General features: G+C 41.4%; 1 protein-coding gene across 1 annotated transcript; it reads right to left on the reverse strand.

The window, feature by feature from the left end:
• Window positions 1-1937: 1937 nt before the first annotated feature.
• On the reverse strand, window positions 1938-12603 carry LOC102300212 (intestinal mucin-like protein). The gene is made up of 18 exons (XM_042217090.1): window positions 12316-12603; window positions 12045-12219; window positions 11683-11927; window positions 11311-11494; window positions 11035-11233; window positions 10769-10953; window positions 10530-10599; window positions 4328-4428; window positions 4095-4126; window positions 3796-3973; window positions 3588-3692; window positions 3455-3495; window positions 3251-3361; window positions 3052-3150; window positions 2833-2961; window positions 2671-2710; window positions 2469-2592; window positions 1938-2371 (listed from the first exon to the last, which is right to left on the reverse strand). The coding sequence occupies exons 1-18, from the start codon at window positions 12340-12342 to the stop codon at window positions 2161-2163; spliced, it is 2256 nt and encodes a 751-aa protein (XP_042073024.1). The 5' UTR covers window positions 12343-12603; the 3' UTR covers window positions 1938-2160.
• Between the last annotated feature and the right edge of the window lie 6912 nt (window positions 12604-19515).

Consider the following 19515-nt stretch of genomic DNA (forward strand, 5'->3'; position numbering starts at 1 on the left):
GAAAGGGCCGTGTAATATAGTTCATTTGATGTTTGCAGTTTAGGAGGAGCAGAAGATGCATCCTGGGTGTTCACCTTTTTGTCTACATTAAAATCACACCCATGAAGTGTCTTATAACAACATTTCATCTTCATCTGTTTGAGTCATGATATATTTTGTCACTCCCTCTCTCATGCTCCATACCTCAGTTTTAATGGTAATCTTGGACAAACATCAACATTATAAAGAAAAATATTTTAAACTGAATTGTCATACAGTTTGTTTGTTTTTATTATGGAACACTTTCAGGACAGATTTTCATGAGAACGACACATTGTCAAACAAGGATTGCATGCTTTTCTCACGTCATTGTCAGAAAGACCAGCCCAGAGAATTTAAACTGTGGGTTGGCCTCTGTATCTTTCACTGACATAAGTAAATTTGCTGATGTAAAATACATCTATGAATCACTGAATCATACTTTGAGTAAACATTTGTCAAAGATGTGTAGATATGAAAGGGTTTACACACTAAGACAGTCTGCTTTGTCTTACCAGGTAACTTTATTCACATTTAAGTTAAGATTTAACTACATGATGGGATGTATATGTAATCAGCATAAGTAGCTTTGGATTAACATACAGCAAATGCTCAAAAAGTGAGATGATGAGACTGATGTAATTCTGAGGCTTTGCCAATATTTTTACATTGCCAAATATCATCAGTTATCATGATAACGGCACTATTTTCTGTGTAGTTTGCTCAACAAGTGTAACATTTGGTTTAATGTCTCACAGCCCCAAGAAGATAGATTCTACTAACTTTAGGTACATTTTAACTTCCCCAGATGTAACTATAACAATTTAATGGTACTGTTTTAAAACAGTCTCATTAGGACTCAACTTTGTGCAAGTAATTAAATTTTAGCTTGCTGACACATTAAACTAAGATAGTGAACTTCAAATAATCTGTATTATACCTTTGAAACAAGATGGAGTTAACATAACCACTATGCACTAGCATGTAAGTTGTGCTCTTTGTGTATGCTCATGCTCATGTCAGTTAGGCATTTACAGTGTTTCTGTGAAGCAGAAAAATAAACCTCACATAGAAACTTCAGAAATAGTTATAGTTTTAAATTAGTCAGTTAGTTTTTTTTACATGTTGTTTTGAGTGTAATAAAAATGTTGAGATAGAACCTTTGGTATAGCAAAAAGGAATTGCTTTTAATAGTTATAAATATAAAGATAAAACCTAATTAATACAGAAAATACAATTACCTAGCAGTGTGTGTATATAAAATAGAATCTTCTCGATAGATGCAATGTTTCTAGTAAAGATATCTAAACAATGATACTAGCACTTCTGTCTTAACAGGCAAACGAAGGAACCTCAATGATGAAAACATGGGGGACTGAAAAGTGCAGCCAAAGTGGAAGTGCCCTTAAGTCCACATTCTATTTAATGGCCAGTAAGGGGGCAATAACTGTGGCTGAAAAATGATTGTAGGTTTTAGAAACAGTTATTGGAAAATGGCTCTCAGACCTGACTCCTATAAAAACATTCCAAATGTGTTTATGGGTTTGGTCATTTATTTTGGGTCATATTGAATATTGCGGGTAAATTATAGTGATATTTAAGGTATCAAAAAGTTAAGGTTATTCAAGTATTCTCTTAATTTTGTTACAGTCGTTTGCATGTGTATTGTGTGTGTGTGTATATATATATGTATATATATATATATATATTACCAAATTTTACAATACACATGGAGCCTGTCAAAATGTATCATTTTTCTCTACCAAATTTACGTTTTTGTTTTTTTTTTTGGTTTGCTTTTTGTAATACAAAGCAATATACTTCTCCATGTTGAAAATATTACAGGGTAATTTGTTCTCTTTGCAGTAGCATATTTAAAGGAAACCATGCAAAACTGGGAGATAGATAAATAAAGGACTGTTTTATCATTAAACTTGGCAAAAACAATTCCAATTTCTGTCATACATGGTTAAGTGGCATATACAAGACACTGAAAACAATGACACATGAACTGAGTTGCATCCTTTTTATTGAATCAATGTTCATAAATGCTCTCCTTATATTGGCATTTATTTTGTAGACATTTAATGATTGCTTTAATAATATGGGAGGAAACGTTTTCCTCATACACAGACTGGCTTATCACAGCAGTGTGAAGCTTCGCTTCCTGCGAATATGTTGTCCAGCAGCTGCGGTGCATTCTGTGTTGGTACAACCACACTCCTCCACATACATGTATGTGTAGGGGACCGTGTCTCCATTTGGGCAGACCAGGTCTACAGTGCGATTGCTGAAGCATGTCTCCTTACAGCAGGAACAAGAATGCTGCATGACTGCTGCTTCTTTAGAGTACCTGAATACAGAAGAGGATGGGTTTAATCAATACTGAAACTATATAATAGTATTTTTTAAAACGTTTCAGAGGAAATTATTTTTAAGATTATCCTTACATGGTATAAGTGTTGCAGGATCCTTCACAATATGGCATATCTACCTCCTGGGCAGACGTACAGTTGTTGTGTGTAATATTGGTTTTCATGGACATGAACTTGCATGCCTTCTCCTTCTCTGCGCCTTTTCAAAAAAGATGCACAGTTAGCCTATTTTAATTTAAGTATCTTAACCTAAAACAAACTCAAATGTTATACTCACAAATTTTACAACAGCCGTTTGCTGCAGTTTGAATTGTGCCCTAAGAAGGAAAATATACAACAACGACTAAATACAAGAAAATATACAGCAACAAAAGTTGTTCAACTTCTGTTCACACAGATGAATGCAAACAAGATGAATAATGAGAAAATGGATACTTACAGGCTGACAGCTGCTCTCATTGAATACTGGGCAGACTGTGTGTGAAGTGCTTGTTGTTAAAATCTCACCATTCTTAACACAGGTATACTCATCACACCTATTCTCAGTTGGTGACCAGGTTTCTCCTTGCTGAAGATAATTGAGAGAGATATATATGTACACACACATATTTATTTAAACATAAATAAACATAAGCATGTGGCCTTGCAGCCAACTTACAGACAAGAGTTGCTTGGCTCCGTTAATATTGACAACACAGTGTGTTTGCTCACACTTCCCGCAGCATTCATCTGAATCAGTTTTTACATATTCATATCCCTGAAAGACAAAGAGAGGGGGCACATTTTGGTTGCCAAGTGCAATATAACAAAGCTACATCTACACTACACTGATATTGTTTAAACTGGGTGTTTCTTACCATCACACACGTTTTGTTACATTCCTGATCCTTACAGCTTATTACAGTAGAATTTTGTTCAGCCTCACAGGTACACTCCTGACATACAGACCCAGGAACTGAAGAACCAGGCTAGCAGATAAACAGAAAATAGCCGTACAGAATTATGTGCAGTAGAAATCCTTAAAGGTAAAAAAGGTGGCCAATCATTTGCTTCTTATTTACCTGGTATTCAGTCTCATTCCGAACACAAACCTTTTTAGGTTCTAGGAAAAAGTAAAAAATGACTAAAGATAAGTGAAAGTGCTAATTTTGTCATTAGGTTATGCATCAATTTAAACTGCAGTCTTTAGTTTACCGCATCTAAGTTCTGGACAGCATTTTCCCTTAGGAATACTGACAACTGGCTTTTTTCCAATTGAACAGGTCACATCTATGTCTGGGCAACCGCCAGGTTTACACTCTGTGGAGATGATAAAACATTTATTCAGAGTCAAGAATTAACATGAGCTAACAGTCATCTAAACACATTAAACACACGATTGCCTTGATGCTACAAGTCTTACGGCAAACAGGGGTAGAACAGCAGGGATCTGATGGATCAGTTTGGTTGATGAGGACAAATCCATCATCAGAGCATTCTGTTATGTTTGGTTTTGGGCACTCCTTAGGCTTGCAAGTCACAGTCTTTGTGGATTCTTCACAGGTGCACTTCTGGCATTTGAGCTCAAATCTTTCATTGAACTGAAAGTCATATAGAAAGTAATATATAATACTGTGGTTTCATTTGATATGTCACATTTGTCTCTTGCAGCTAAGTAAAGGTTAGGATTTTAACTGAACATGAAATTAAGACTTTGCTCACCTCACGAGAATTACCCTCAGGATCAAGACATCCTGTTGAAACAAAATTATTTAATCTTAATTGTAATTAATTCCAAACATAATCATTCATTCACTGCTTGCAGTAAAGCGATTTCTTATATTACAAGTCACTTAGAATTTCCTCCACACGTATAGATCCACACATATAGATCACAAGCATCACAATGTGTATTCACTGAAATGATACAACTCGGGCAATTATACCAAACTTACCACATGTTTTCACACATATGTTGGACTGTCTGCTGAAAAGTTTCATTCCATCAGGACAAAAACAGCCCTCAGCAGTAAAGTTCATGGTGGGTTCGTAAGAACTAAAATATTCAGACAGTGAGAAAAAGCATTAGCCCTTTTGACTATAATGGATTTTCAAGGCAAATAACACAAACTGTTTCCCATTGCTGGGAGGACCAAAACAAAAAACAAAAAAAACACATGGCAGGGCTCCAGTTTGATCTATTAGTTGCACCAGAAAAAAATGTGACCAACAATCAGGCATTTCTAAATCTGGTAAATCTTAACACTAGAATTTCACCAGCTTAAAAAAAATAGAATAAATAACTCATACTGTGACACCTCCCAGTTGTACTGGAACTGAACATGTGCAAGTGGCATCTGCATGTTTGATATTTATGTGTTTCAACATCCCAAGTTTATTTCTTACATTTGTTCTTGTTGGTCATTAGCTGATATTTTACATTTCTGTGTAATGTCTTTAAAGTTGTCCGATCCTTCATGATAGTTAACAGGTCTGACAGCAGTTTAGGATAGCCTATCGGGTGTTTTTCTCTCTGCATTTGTTTTTCACTGCAAGTGTAAAGTATTTACTAAAATATTTATACACTAAATTGCAACACTGTTTGTGAAACCTCACTGTCACAGCAACTATGGAATTTGTACACCTTTGAAAATCTATAAATACAATATAGAGGCATGAGCAGTTTTACTGGTTGATTTGAGCCCCACATAATAAAGATTCTTCTTTTTGTTTATTGTCCTTCAGTCATGTTAACCATCTCTAGACCCAACAGTCTTAGCTAATTATAGGCCAATCTCCAACCTTTCTTTCATATCAAAAAACCTTGAGAGAGTAGTTGTCAAACAGCTAAGAGATCATTTGCAGAGGAATGGCTTATTTGAAGAGTTTCACAGAAACAGCTTTAGTGAAGGTTACAAATGATCTTCTTATGGCCTCTGACAGTGGACTCATCTCTGTGCTTGTCCTGCTAGCTTAGTGCAGCGTTTGATACTGTTGACCATAATATCCTATTAGAGCGATTAGAACATGCTGTAGGTATTACAGGTACTGCGCTGCAGTGGTTTGTATCATATCTATCTAATAGATTCCAATTTGTACATTTAAATGGAGAGTCCTCTTCACACACTAAGGTCAATTATGGTGTTCCACAGGGCTCAGTGCTAGGACCAATTCGGTTAACATTATACATGCTTCCCTTAGGCAGTAACATTAGAAAACATAGCATACATTTTCGGTGCTATGCAGATGACACCCAACTCTGTCCATGAAGCCAGATAACACACACCAATTAGTTAAACTGCAGGAATGTCTTAAAGACATAAAGACCTGGATGGCCGCTAACTTTCTGCTTCTTAATTCGGATAAAACTGAGGTTATTTTACTCGGAGCTGAAAATCTTAGAAATATGGTATCTAACCAGATTCTTACTCTGGGCGGCATTACCTTGGCCTCCAGTAACGCTGTGAGGAACCTTGGAGTCATTTTTGACCAGGACATGTCCTTCAACGCACATATTAAACAGATATGTAAGACTGCTTTCTTCCATTTGCGCAAAATCTCTAAAGTTAGAAATTAAAACTAATCATGCCAGTCTTTGTAGTTGACTTATGAGGAAATAACTTGTTAGGTGGCTGCTAGGAAGCACGATGATATACGATGATGACATATCATGCATAATTAATGCCTTCATTTAATATCTATAAATTAAATTTTACTTTTTGTCCCTTCCACAATTTCCTACTTACTGTGTCAAATGTTTAACTGCTCCTCAACCTCCTTTAATAATGACAATACTTGTAATAAGTGTAGCTAGACAGGCCCCTGAAAGTAGTTTAACCACTATTAGCTTTCCCCCAACAGATTGTCCAGAGCAGTTGAGAAAACAGGACAACCCATTTACGTTTCAAATCGTTTTACCTCACTTGGAAACAAACCTTTTGACAAACAGAAGACAGAGATACCTTGAAACCATAGTCTATTGTCTTCCAGGGGCCAAACTGAAGAAACGCTGAAACTAAGGATAAACACTGATTTTGTAAAATGATAATTCATGGCAACATTCATGTTTACATTTACAATTATGGATCATATAGCAGTGGGAATATATTTCATTATTGCAGATGTATTTCTGAAGGAGTTGTAAAGCATATAGCATATAATTCCTCCACTTCTTCAGTGCCATGTGCCAACCCAGTGCAAAGCAGCTACCTAAATTCCTCTCACAGAGGCCCATTATCTTGTTAGTGATGTTATGTCTTCACTGTATATGATAGCTTTGGGAGAATTTCGTTCTCCACGAGCTTCACCTACACCCCCCCCGCCGCTACTGCTCGCCTGCTCGCTTCAACGGAGGACGTGCCGCCCGAACCGCCGGACGAGGGATTACCCGGCCTGTCGGAGCCGTCTCCAAGAAAGAAGCGACGTTTGCGCCGTCGGCGTGGCACCCCACAGCCGGATGTCGGGACATGTAAACAATCGGCTGTGGTGAGTGAAAGGGACACTTTTTTTGCTGCGTCAGACTCTGTGACTGTGTTTTCTGGAGCTATTGTTTGTGTGTCTTCTGAAGATAACAATAATTTTTCTGTCTCACCCATGGCCACTGCTTCAAAGACTGTTTCTCCTGAGCCTACGCTCTGTGTCAATGACTGTTTCCATTCTGTTTCCAAGCCTGGTATTATGAATTTAGACAATGAAAATGTTTGGGACCCTTTTTCACCTGCACTGATTCATTCAGGGGAAGTTGTAAACCTCACCAAAACAGTTTTTCCTGATCATGTTCTCCCATCCACACTTTCACCACAGTTTAACGTTGGGTCTGCAATTCAGTTAACGGTTCAATCAGCAGCTGCGCTGCCCTCAGTTCAGTCAGCAGCCGCGCTGCCCTCCGTTCAGTCAGCAGCCGCGCTGCCCTCCGTTCAGCTACCATCCTCACTGTCTCATTCAAAGCAGGGAACACACTTCACCACAATATCTGCTGGTTCTCTTAAGCTGGCCATGTCAGAGACAGTTGCTCCCTCTAGGGCCTCCCCAGAGGCTGGGTGTCAGTCACCAGCTAACTCTGGACCCCTAGAGGTCAAGACGCCAGCGCCAGCAGCCTCACCGGAGAACTCCAGAACAGTCTCAGCTCTCAGCACCCCCTGAGAGTTCAAGTGAGTTCACCCGTCTGCCTCCGTCCTCTGCTGAGTGTATTGGGGAACACTTTCAGCCCTCTGAGGACTGCATCCCACTGTTGCTGCCTGAGTCTAGCCACTGTGCTGCTCAGTCCCAGCCAGTGTCCACACTGGCAGAGGTCTCCGTACCTGCTGCTTCAGTGTCTGTTTCCACTGGAGGGCCAGAGGAGCCCGTCCAGTCTCAAGCCATGTTAGCTGGGGGTTCGGGAGAACCCAGCCAGCCTCAAGTGTCGTCAGCTGGGGGTTTGGGAGAACCCAGCCAGCCTCAAGTGTCGTCAGCTGGGGTTCGGGAGAACCCAGCCAGCCTCAAGTGTCGTCAGCCGGGGGTTCGGGAGAACCCAGCCAGCCTCAAGTGTCGTCAGCCGGGGGTTCGGGAGAACCCAGCCAGCCTCAAGTGTCGTCAGCCGGGGGTTCGGGAGAACCCAGCCAGCCTCAAGTGTCGTCTGCTGGAGGGCCCGAGTCGCTCGTCCAGCCTCAAGTGTCGACTGCTGGAGGGCCCGAGTCGCCCGTCCAGCCTCAAGTGTCGTCTGCTGGTGGGTCCGAGTCGCCCGCCCAGCTTCAAGCCAAGTCAGCTGGTGGGTCCGAGGAGCCCGTCCAGCACCACGCCTCATTTGCTGGGGGTCCTGGAGTACCCAGCAAGCACATCCTCACGTCTGCTGACGGTCCGGGGAAGTTTGTTCAGCCACCACCTGCTGAATCATCCCCTGTGACTTCTACACCGTTGCCTGCATCCACATCACCTCCTGCAGCATCACCTCCTGCAGCATCACCGCCTGCAGCTGTCCCGCTGCCTTCAGGTTCCGCAGCCGTCCCGCTGCCGTCAGGTCCAGCTCCGCCTCTGCCTTCGTCTGATCCAGCTTCAGCTCCGCCTTTGTCTGGTCCTGCTTCAGCTCTGCCTTCGTCTGGTCCTGCCTCGTCTGGTCCTGCGGTTGCAACACCGCCGTCAGAGCCCGCTCGGCCTATTCTGCCTCACCTCTGGCGGCCATTTTCCAGGCCTCTAAGTTGGCTTCATGGCCATTGTGGACGGCCTCCGGAAAGAGTTCGTCGCCGCCGCTGGCATCGCAGCCGACCTCCAGACCTGCTCAGTGGCCGCCACTGCCTTCCAAGTGGTCGGCCTCCCGATTGGTTTTGCCTGCGCCGTTGCCGTGTGCACGGTCGGCCTCCAGAACTGTTTGCCCGTCGCTGCCGTTGCCATGTGCACGGTCGCCCCCTTGAACTTTTCATGGACTCTTGTTGAGCTCTGATTTGGTTTTGGTTTTGATCTGTTTTCCTGTGTTCTTGGACTGTTTTCTTGTGTGTTTGGACTCTTGTGCTCCTTGTTTTTTGTTTCGGACCCTCCTTCCTGGACCTCCTCCGCCCGCCTTGGTCTGGTGCTCTGTTTTTTTGTTTTGGGCTGTCGGGACACAGCCCTTGGAGGGTCGGTACTGTCACGGTTCTGGGTCAGTTTGACCCAGTATTTTGAGTTGTCATGTTTTTGCAGGTTTAGTTTAGTTCCATGTGTCATTTTCTGTCTGTCTCTCTATGTCGAGTCTGCGTCTTAGTGTGATGGTTTCTTGTTCCTGTTTTATTGTGAAGGTCTGCTTCTCATGTGAGTGTGTTCAGTTTTACCTCTGTCTCGTCTTGTTGATTATTCCCAGCTGTGTCCACCACCTGTGTGTAATTCCCCTGTGTTTCTCTGTGTATTTAAGTCGTGTCCTCTGTCATTGTAGTTGCTGATCCGTCTGTGTATTCACCATGTTTCATCCGTGTGTTCCCTGCTGTCTACCATCGTCTGCCTCTGCTCGCCCTCCATGTTCATGTTCTGGTTTCTGCACTGTAGTTCAGTTGTTTTCCAGTATAGTTTCATTTGTCTTCGTTTGCCATTTTTCCTTTGCCATTTATTCAATAAACCACCTTCACACCTTCATGACTGCCTGCGCTTGGATCCTCCTTCATTTCTTCCACACGGCTCTTCTCACTCGCCGTGACACATACATCCATCTCTGCATCATCTATCGTATTGCAAATAACCCTCTGTTGCGGCTTACCTCTTGAGCCACAACCACCCTCAAGTACTTGATGTAATCCCTGGTTGCTCCAATCTCTATGCCAAATTATCCTTAATCAAAATACTTAACTGAAGTTGCCTATGGTGTGTTTATCAGAGTGTGTGTGAATGTTAGAAAAGAAAACACTTAGATGCAAAAAAGCAATGTGTGTTTGAATGAGTCATATTTACTTGAGTACTGAGTGCAAGTGTTTTTGATTATTTTATCTGAGCTGAGGACTAAATCTGTTTAAAAAGTCAGAATTCTGATAGGAACTCTGAGTAAGGCCCAAGTTGATGATGGGTTTTAATCAGTAACACTGTAAGGAAACTTGGAGTCACTTTGACCAGGAAATGTGTAGAACTACTTTATTGTCCTCGAACCCTTCTTTAGATTTGCTGCAGCAGGAATAGTCTGCTTGTTGGCTTTGCATTATACCACAAGTGTCTCTTGCTTACTGAACTGTTTTCACTCTCTCTGTGTTTATATACCACTCTGCATTTAATCATAGTTTTTATTAATCTCTGACTCTCGTCCACAGCACATCTTTTGTCCTGTCTCCCTCTCTTCACCCCCTAGCTGAATGAGGCAAATGTTGTTTTGCCATAAGCCAGCAAAACTACAGAGGGTCTTCTCTGTATAATATTAGGGTCGTTACCTTAAAATTTAAAGTGCCTTGAGGCAAATATTTTTTTAGATTTTGTGCTATGTAAATTGAATTGACTATGACCCTACGAGCCATTGGAAACTAATACAAATGCTTACATGAACTTTATAAGAATTATTTTAGAGCTGTGCATTTTCCAAAGTCTTAGATGTTTTATTTATTTTTAAAGCATTTCCTCTAATAAAAACATTCAGGAGTCACTCTGAAATTTGTTTCAGTTTTCAAGATTAAGGATATTTTTCTAATTTGTTGCTTGACACTTTACACACATGCCTTTTCCATTACAACTTACTTGTCTTCACAGGTTGGCTGATCTGCAGGACCACAAGGCTGATAAACTTGGTGTGATGGGCAGTGACTGGCTGTTTGTGAAATATAAAAACAAATCTTTTTTAAATATACATCCTGTTAAACCAATTTGTTAAATAACATGTACTGTAGACTGTTTTATCTCCTAAATACTATAGGATAACAAAAAAATTCCTCAAACAAGCCAATGAAATTACAATTAAATATCGCAAGCTTTCTTACCACACCACTTTTCTGTTTTAGTGTGGTTCCTCCAGTAAACACAAACTCCAGCACGAGCACAGGCTGCTGCATAAGTTTGCAAACTTGTGCACAGCACTTCTGTTTTGTTAACATTGCTGCTATCAAAAATGCAACCCTTGTAGAAATTATATGGCGATATAATAGGATGGCACTTTGCAAAGAGACTGTAAAAAAGAAAAGAAAAATATTGTGTTTTAAATGCAAACGGAATGGAGATAATCTGGCAGAATAGATTGGATGTCTACCTGCTATTAAGCAGCTCACAAACGCCTGTTTTGTATAGAGGTGGTGGTTCTTGTGCACTTGTAGATTTTGTAGGCGGTACAGTGCAATTGCCTTGGCCAATATCTTTTGCAGTCCAGTTGTCAGCCATCGCTGCAAAACTTTCAGCAAGCTGACCTCCAGGCAATATGCAGTCATCACTCGGGTTATTGTTACATGTTCCTGACAGTAATTATAATACAATTAATATAGAGGTTTACCTCAAACCAAGGGCTACTCGAGAGAGAGAGAGTTCTTACCACAATGACCCTTGGTATTATTGTCGAAGTTTTTATATGGAAGATTAACACTGAAGCCAGTTCCTCCAAATGTAATGACCACTTCTAGTGAAGGGATCTCCAAAACCAAGTCAAATCCTGAATTCATGACTGTAACACCATTTTGTGAATAGGGCAGCTTCAGACGTACTCCATTTTTCAGTGCCTATATCAGAAACCAGTGCCATGAAAAAAAAGGTTGAATACTCAAAATTAACAATGAGTGCTTCTATTTGTCGTTCTCTTATCTTTGAATGACTTTAGGCAAATATGAATACTGTATACAAATACTGTATAACTGCTGGTGCAAGAAAGATCAAAGCAACAATAGAGAATCACTGGTCCTTGCTTTACCTCCAAATTTGATCTTCCAGTAAGGTTATGATTTGTCAAATTGAAAATTTGCGATCCATTTAAAATAATTATAGATCGAAGACGGGAAACATCTTCAGTGGAATCAAACACATTATCAATGTAAATCCTTAAGTGATGCCTTGGATTAATTTCTTGCATTAAAACATAAGTGCAGTTTCCTTGATAATTGTAATAGAAGCCATCAAATGTAATGTAATGATGACTGCCCCATCCTTTGCATTCACCTGGAAAAAGAGGGCAAAAAATTAAAATATGAAATTGATTAAAAAAACAAAACAAACATATGTCATTAAAAAAACAAAAAACAAAAGCACTAACCAAATTTACAAAAAAAGACTCACAATCACAAGCGTAATGTTGACAGCACTGGAACTTGTCATATAGAAGAACTGGTTTCTTTCCATTGCTGCAAGTTATGTTTTCAATGGGTGAACAGTGATGAGGAAGTATTTGAAATGTGTTGTTGTCAAGGGATATGGCCTTAGTGCAGTTGCAAAAAGGATGAAACTCTTGTCCCTGGTACAAATTGGGGGGTGGTATGTTGAGAAAACACGATTGCAAAACCAGAAAAAGTACATGGCTGTAAAATTATAAAATAAGGTTCAATCATACCTTTGTAACATGAGTGATAGAATGCATGGTGGATTTTGGTGCTCCAGTTATAATCCTAGTATGATTTGTTGGAGAAGTTGAAATTGTAGTTGGTGTTTCAGTTGTGTTTGTAGAATGAATTGGTGTTGTTGATGTAGGAGTAGTAGTTGGTGTTTCAGTTGTAGTTATAGAATAGGGTGTTGTTGTTGTAGTAAAACCTGTTGTTGTAGTAGGTGTTCCACTTGTAGTTGTAGAATGAGTTGGTGTTGTAGTCGGTGTTCCTTGAGTTGTGGTTGTAGAATGAGTTGGTGTTGTAGTCCTGTGTGTGTTGTATGTAGTTGTAGAATGAGTTGGTGTTGTAGTCGGTGTTCCACTTGTAGTTGTAGAATGAGTTGGTGTTGTAGTCGGTGTTCCAGTTGTGGTTGTAGAATGAGTTGGTGTTGTGTGTAAGTTGTGTTGTTGTAGAATGAGTTGGTGTTGTAGTCGGTGTTCCAGTTGTAGTTGTAGAATGAGTTGGTGTTGTAGTCGGTGTTCCAGTTGTAGTTGTTGTGGTTGTTTCACAATCAGTTACACATCTTTGTATGTCCTCATTAAAATACGGCGTGTCTTCTCCACACTCAGGGTAACAACCTGCATTAGTGAAAAACAAAAACATTGTTAAGTTACAGCAATTTCATATACTGATTTCGTTTCCTTGTTTTAATTAAAAAGTTCTTGAAATGTAGGACAGTGGTCCAACTAGTGTCACGGTTTCTTAAATAAATGAGTGAAGTGGGGATTGTCTACCTTTTATGTCTTCAGTTCTCACCTTTAACACATTGGAATATATACATATATGCTTACCTTCAAGTTGGTGTATATGAAGGGAGTTCATATCATTAGGACAAATTCCTTCTGGATTGTCACAGGTCTTGAGGCAGTGATTGGAGTTGTTATGAGTGTTGATGGGACACATTTTATAGTGCCATGTGCATTCACCTGGTTTATTGTAGTAATCACAAAATACAGCTAGAAAGAAAAAAAAACAACAGAAATGTGTGTAAATGAAAAATCAAGCTCAAGCCTATTTACTAGATGCTAGTTTTCAATAAATCAAATTAAAATAGAAGACCTGATGTACATTTTTTAAAAATGTTAATTAAGTATGAATCTTATGACCTTATCACCTCTTAAAAATTGTCAGTGTCATATTTTACAAAAAACCACATACACACAGACACACGCCTTTGGAACTTCAGGTCAGAGGTTCCACTCCTGACCAGGGTATATGAATCTGGTAAGGGTCCCTAGTCCTTACTGTCGTATTCGTGTTGTGTTTTATATCTGATTGTCTCGAGGTCTTATAATATCCTCCGCGCTATGCACTTGAACATTTAAAAGTGATGAGGACCTCTTTTGTTGAATTTTGAGTGTTTTAGTCAACTATGTTACATCTGTGGTGTTCCATAGAAAATGAATGGCACAGTATGTACCACCGGCAGATAGAGGAACTGGCTGACATCCAGAAATCCTTCCAGTAACAGGACAAAGCTGGACTGAAAAACATGGGAACAAACTCTAAGTATAAGATCCAGAGAGGGAGGGGTCAACCGCACCAGGCAAGACTCCAGGTGCAGGCTGTGTAAAGATGTCGCTGACACAATCTGGCACTTAACAGGAGGATGCTAGCAGGCAGGGGATACATAGAATGTTATAACCAAGTGGCTGGCATAGTATACAGGAACATCTGTGCAGAGTATGGAAGTCCCAAGTTTAAAATGCAGATACAGACAGAAACTGGTGATGGTTAACCAACCCAATGTTGTAATGTGCTAGTGGTTAATCGGAGCACTCAGTGCAGTGATCAGCAAGCTAGGCAAATGGCTCCAGCAGATCCCAGGAACAACATCTGAGATGTCTGTCCAGAAGAGCGCAGTGCTAGGAACAGCTAATATATATACACAGGACCCTAGAGCACCACCTCCAAGACTTTGGGTGCAATGTGTGTTAGGCAGGGCTCAACTCAATGGATGGCTTGGGCACTGGAACCAGTCTCCTGGAGAGGGGCTGGACTCAGTCTGGTGTTGCCCTGAGTGTTAGAGGCGGAGGTGGCTTGCTGAAAGTACGTTGGGGTTTCTCCCGGTGGACGAGAGGGTTTGTTTCCTGTGCCTTCAGGTCGGAGAATGGGTCCTGACTGTTGTCTGTGCTTTTGACTGACGGTTCAGAGTACCCAGTCTTCTTGGAGTCTCTGGGCAGGGTGCTTGAGGGTGCTCCACCTTGGGACTTTGTTGTCCTACTGTGAGACTTCAGTGCTCATGTGGGCAATGCAAGTGAGACCTGGAGGGGCTTGATTGGGAGGAACGACCTCCTGGATCCGATCCCGAGCGGTGTTTTGTTGTTGGACTTCTGTGGAAATCACAATTTGTCCATAACAAACACCATGTTCGAACATAAGAGTGTCCATAAGTGCACGTGGCACCACGACACCCTAGGCCAGGGGTGGGCAAACTTTTTGATTCGTGGGCCACATTGAGTTCTAACATTTGACAAAGGGGCCGGAACCGGAGCAGATAGATGGCATGCTTTGAAAACGTCACCTCATTGGGGGAAAAATACACATCTTGGGATATGGAGAAAACATGTGCTTTAATTTCCAATGAAAATGAAGAAAAGCATTACAATAAAATCTCTGACTTTGAAATGAGTCTTTAAAGACTGAAAATCAAATAAATGAACATTTTATTTTAAAGCACTGAAAGTTCTGTTATCCTTCAGGATATCACATCACTCTCCTCCTGACTCTTTTTTCCCCCCCAAAAAAACGGTAGGAGATGCAGATGAGTCTTTAAACACTGAAAATCAAATAAATGAACATTTTATTTTAAAGCACTGAAAGTTCTGTTATCCTTCAGGATATCACATCACCCTCCTCCTGACTCTTTTTTTTTTTTTTTTACCTCAAAAACGGTAGGAGATGCAGATATACTTGTCCTGTTCCTTTTATTCAATTTGTTTCCCCGGTGCCAAAAGTCAACAACGACCAGTGCAAGAACGAAACAGTTGCAGCAAGTCAGTCTGTGAAGCGTTATATTTGATCTGCGCTCACTGTTCATTTTAACAACGTGCGTATCACGGAGACACACACATTTTAATGGGAGCAGTGTTGTTGGTCTTCTTTTTTAGCCAGCGCATCAAAGTCTGGAGTTAGTTTTGTTGTGGTGATTCTCAGGATGGATCTGAGGTGTAGGTCTGTTAACTTGGATCTGTGGCTGGCTTTGTTGATGTTCATGACGCTGAATGTAAAGCCAACATCATCTGCGTTAGATTTGAAAACGCGGCATCATTGAGTGAAGCATAGAAGTCATTTAGTTTCAGAGAGCTGAACTTCTCTTTTAAGGCAGGGTCGGACTGAAGGTCGATGAGTTCGAGCTGAAGCTCCTCTGGAGCTGTTTCGGGGTCTTGTAACAGAGGAAAGGCCAGTGACTTGTCAATTTTATCGAAATCCAAAAACCGACGGCAGAATTCTCCGTGCAGTGCATCCAGTGACTCACTGTATTTCTTTACTTTTGCTCCGGCCTCTTTCAGCATGGCTAGTGTAGGAAAATGAGTAGAGATGGACCGATCCGATATTACGTATCGGTATCGGTCCGATACTGACCTAAATTACTGGATCGGATATCAGAGAAAAATAAAAAATGTAATCCGATCCATTAAATATCACGAAAGCACCTCACAAAACTTGCAACACGCCGTAACTCACTTCAGAACGTTAGCACTCGGAGCAGTATGCATCACGTGATAGAGCGGCTGTGGCATGCGGGACCTGTCGGTGGTCTGGATAGCATGTGGAGCTTCGCTAGCAACCCGGTATTTCATCTCCGACAAAGTTATCCCGAGAGAAGTAAAGCAAGTGTGTAAGTCCATCTCTGAATGTTTGTAAAGCATTCCTGCGTTAAGCTTACCAAACGATATATGGAGCGACTGCCTCTTCTGGCTGCTACTTCAATCATGAAACTGCTTAATGATCAGCTGATCGGCTTTTCTGTCGCGAGTCCGTCTCTCTGGTTTGTTTTTGGCCCACTTTGCACCAGAAAGAGGAAACCAGCGGCTGAACAACAGCAGCACGTTTAAGCTTGATCAGCTGTTGTTAGAATTTATTTAATATTACTTTCTACTCAGGATCTTTTTCTACGTAGCTGACGGCTGGTAACTGTGCAGGGGCGGATCTAGCAAAGTTTAGCCAGGGGGGCCGATAGGGCATTAACAGGGAAAAGGGGCACAAAGACATACTTTTCTTTCTTATTCTCATTTAAAATGTCGAGCTTTTAATAAATAATTATCTGACACCCAAAGTTTTAATTTGATGTAAAATGAATAGAAGTCAATTACTGTATATAGTACTATTAAGTCTAATATAACCCTAGTAAGCTATAGTACTTTTTCCTTTGGGAAGGTACCATCTGTGCAGTCTGCAATTTTGTTGAAGAAAGATGTTGAATCTATTTAATATTTCTTGAAAAATAATTGATTTCTGTGCATTTTTTTTCACACTGCATCAAATTAAGGTTGATTACGTCTGATTAAGCATCATGAGGTGGAGCGTGAGGGGTGGTTCCCTATTTTTTATTTATTTATTTTTGTTGTTGCTGGGAGTTGGAACCCTATTAGTTAGGTTGCTTAATATTTACGCTAAGTACTCTTTAAAATACCAGAATAGGTAGGTTTAAGTTTATTAGATTGATCAGTATTGCTGAACTATGAAATATTTTTTTTTGCATACAGGTATAACAGAATAGCTTTAGTGTAGTTGTTGTTTTAAACTTGAGTATGAACTTATACAAAATGCAGCAAGATATTTAAAAAAACAGTTTTGTTGATTAAAACACTATATCGGATTCATATCGGTATCGGCAGATATCCAAATTTATGATATCGGTATCGGTATCGGACATAAAAAAGTGGTATCGTGCCATCTCTAAAAATGAGTGAATGACTTGTTCAAAATCTGCCTGGAGAATAAAGCCAGCTTGGATTTGAAGGCTTTCACGTTTGTGTGCATGTCATGCACAAACTGCTCCTTCCCCTGCAGTTTCACATTGAGCTCATTCAAGTGTGAAAATACGTCCGTAGCAAACGCGAAGTCACACATCCAGCTCTTGTTGCTCAGCTCAGGAAATTCATCAGTCTTCCCCTGCCGCTCCAAAAACACGCCAATCTCCTCTTTGAGCTCCCACACTCGTTGAAACACTTTGCCCAAACTCAACGTTAACAAGCTTACTCCAGGGAAGCTTCATGTTTTCGATGGCAGCAGACACTCGTTCAAACAAGTCCTCTCCCCGTGTTTGTCCTTTCAGAGACTCCATTGTCAAAAACTCCTCCGTTATTTCAAAGGTTTCGTTGATTCCTCGGATAAAAATGAGGAGCTGAGCAGTGTCTTTGACATCGTTGCTTTCATCCAGTGCTAAAGAATAAAAAGTGAATGACTTCGCCTTTTTGTTTAATATGCTGGTGATATCTTCATCTATTAGTTCTACACGGCGAGTCACTGTCCGCCGTGATAAACTGATTTTCTCAAATTTGTCTTTGGTCTCCGGGCACAAAATACCTGCTGTCTCTACCATACATTCTTTTAAAAACTCGCCCTCTGACAGTGGTTTGCTGGCCTTTGCTATTTTGAATGAAAGCATAAAACTGGCCTTGGTACTTGACTCTTGAATGGCAGTTTGACGGTGAAAAAAACTTTGCTGAGCCTTCAAATTAGCTGCCAACTTCTCAGCAGCAGCTTCCCGTTCTTTTGTTGAGAGCTTGCTAGCATAATTTGCGTGCTTTGTGGCAAAGTGACGGCTAATATTATACTCTTTAAAAACCGCCACAGTTTCTTGGCATATCAGGCAAACAGCAGATGATCGGTGTTCAGTGAAAAAATATTTAGTTGTCCACTCCTTTTTGAACACTCGACATTCTCTGTCCACTTTCCTTTTCTTGGGTCCGCTCATCTTCATAGAGGGGCGGTGGGTCACAGGGTAAAGTGCAAACGTGGAGTAATAGGCCTACGCTTCACCTCAAAAAAGGCAATATATCTAGAGTGCGCCATCTAGTGAGGAAACATCAGAATTGCAGGGGAAATAAAACATTAATAAGGTTAATTTATTAATTTTTTTTCAAGTTTGGCGGGCCGGATCAAAATGGGCATGTGGCCCCCGGGCCGTAGTTTGCCCATGCCTGCCCTAGGCCGTAGGTCGATGATCAACTTTGTAATTGTATCACCAGGCCTGTGGCCATATGTTCTGGACACTCAGGTAAAGAGAGGGGCTGAGCTGTCAACTGATCACCACCTGGTGGTGAGTTGGATCAGGTGGTCGGGGAGGATGCTGGACAAAACTGGTGCACCTAAACAGATATAGTAAGGGTGTGCTGGGAATACCTGGCAGAGGCCCCGGACCACAAGATCTTCAACGCACACCTCCAGCAGAGCTTCAACAGCATTGCGAAGGAGACTGGGGACATCGAGTGTAAATGGACCGTGTTCAGCACCTCCATTGCCAAAGCCACTGGACCGAGCTGCAGCTACAAGGTGGTTGGTGCCTGCTGTGGTGATAACTTCCGAACCAAATGGTGAACACCAGAGGTGAAGGGAGCCACCAGACTGAAGTCCTATTGGGCTTGGTTAACCTTGTGGGACTTTGGAGGCAGCTGATAGGTACCATCAGGCTAAGGGGATGTGGCTCAGGCAGTGGATGAAGCAAAAACTCAGGTGTGTTGGAGGATTTTGGAGAGGCCATGGAAAAAGACTTTTGGACTGCTTCGAAGAGGTTCCACATCAAAAGTGGCCAGTTAAGGTAGTTTGGACATCTGATAAGGATGCCTCCTTGGTGAGGTGTTCTGGACATGCCTCACTGGGAGGAGGATCCAGGACAGACCAAGGACACGCTGGGGAGATGTTATCTCTCTGCTGGCCTGGGAACACCTTGATGTCCCTCCTGACAAGCTGGAAGAGGTGGCTGGGGAGAGGGAGGCCTGTGCTTCTGTGCTTAGGCTGCTGCGCCTGTGACACGGCCTCAGATAAGTGGAAGATGATGGATGGATGGATGGATGGCTGGCTGGCTGGCTGGTTTGTGTGTGTGTTTTCCCATAGTCTATTGCAGGGGTGCCCAATCCCAGTCCTCGAGAGCAACTGTCCTGCAGCTTTTAGATGCATCCTTGTTCCGACACAGCTGAATCAAATGAATGGCTTGTTATCAG

The sequence above is a fragment of the Haplochromis burtoni genome, unplaced genomic scaffold, assembly GCF_018398535.1.
Source record: "Haplochromis burtoni strain Fernald_Lab_line unplaced genomic scaffold, NCSU_Asbu1 Contig_1586, whole genome shotgun sequence".
Lineage (NCBI taxonomy): Eukaryota > Metazoa > Chordata > Actinopteri > Cichliformes > Cichlidae > Haplochromis > Haplochromis burtoni.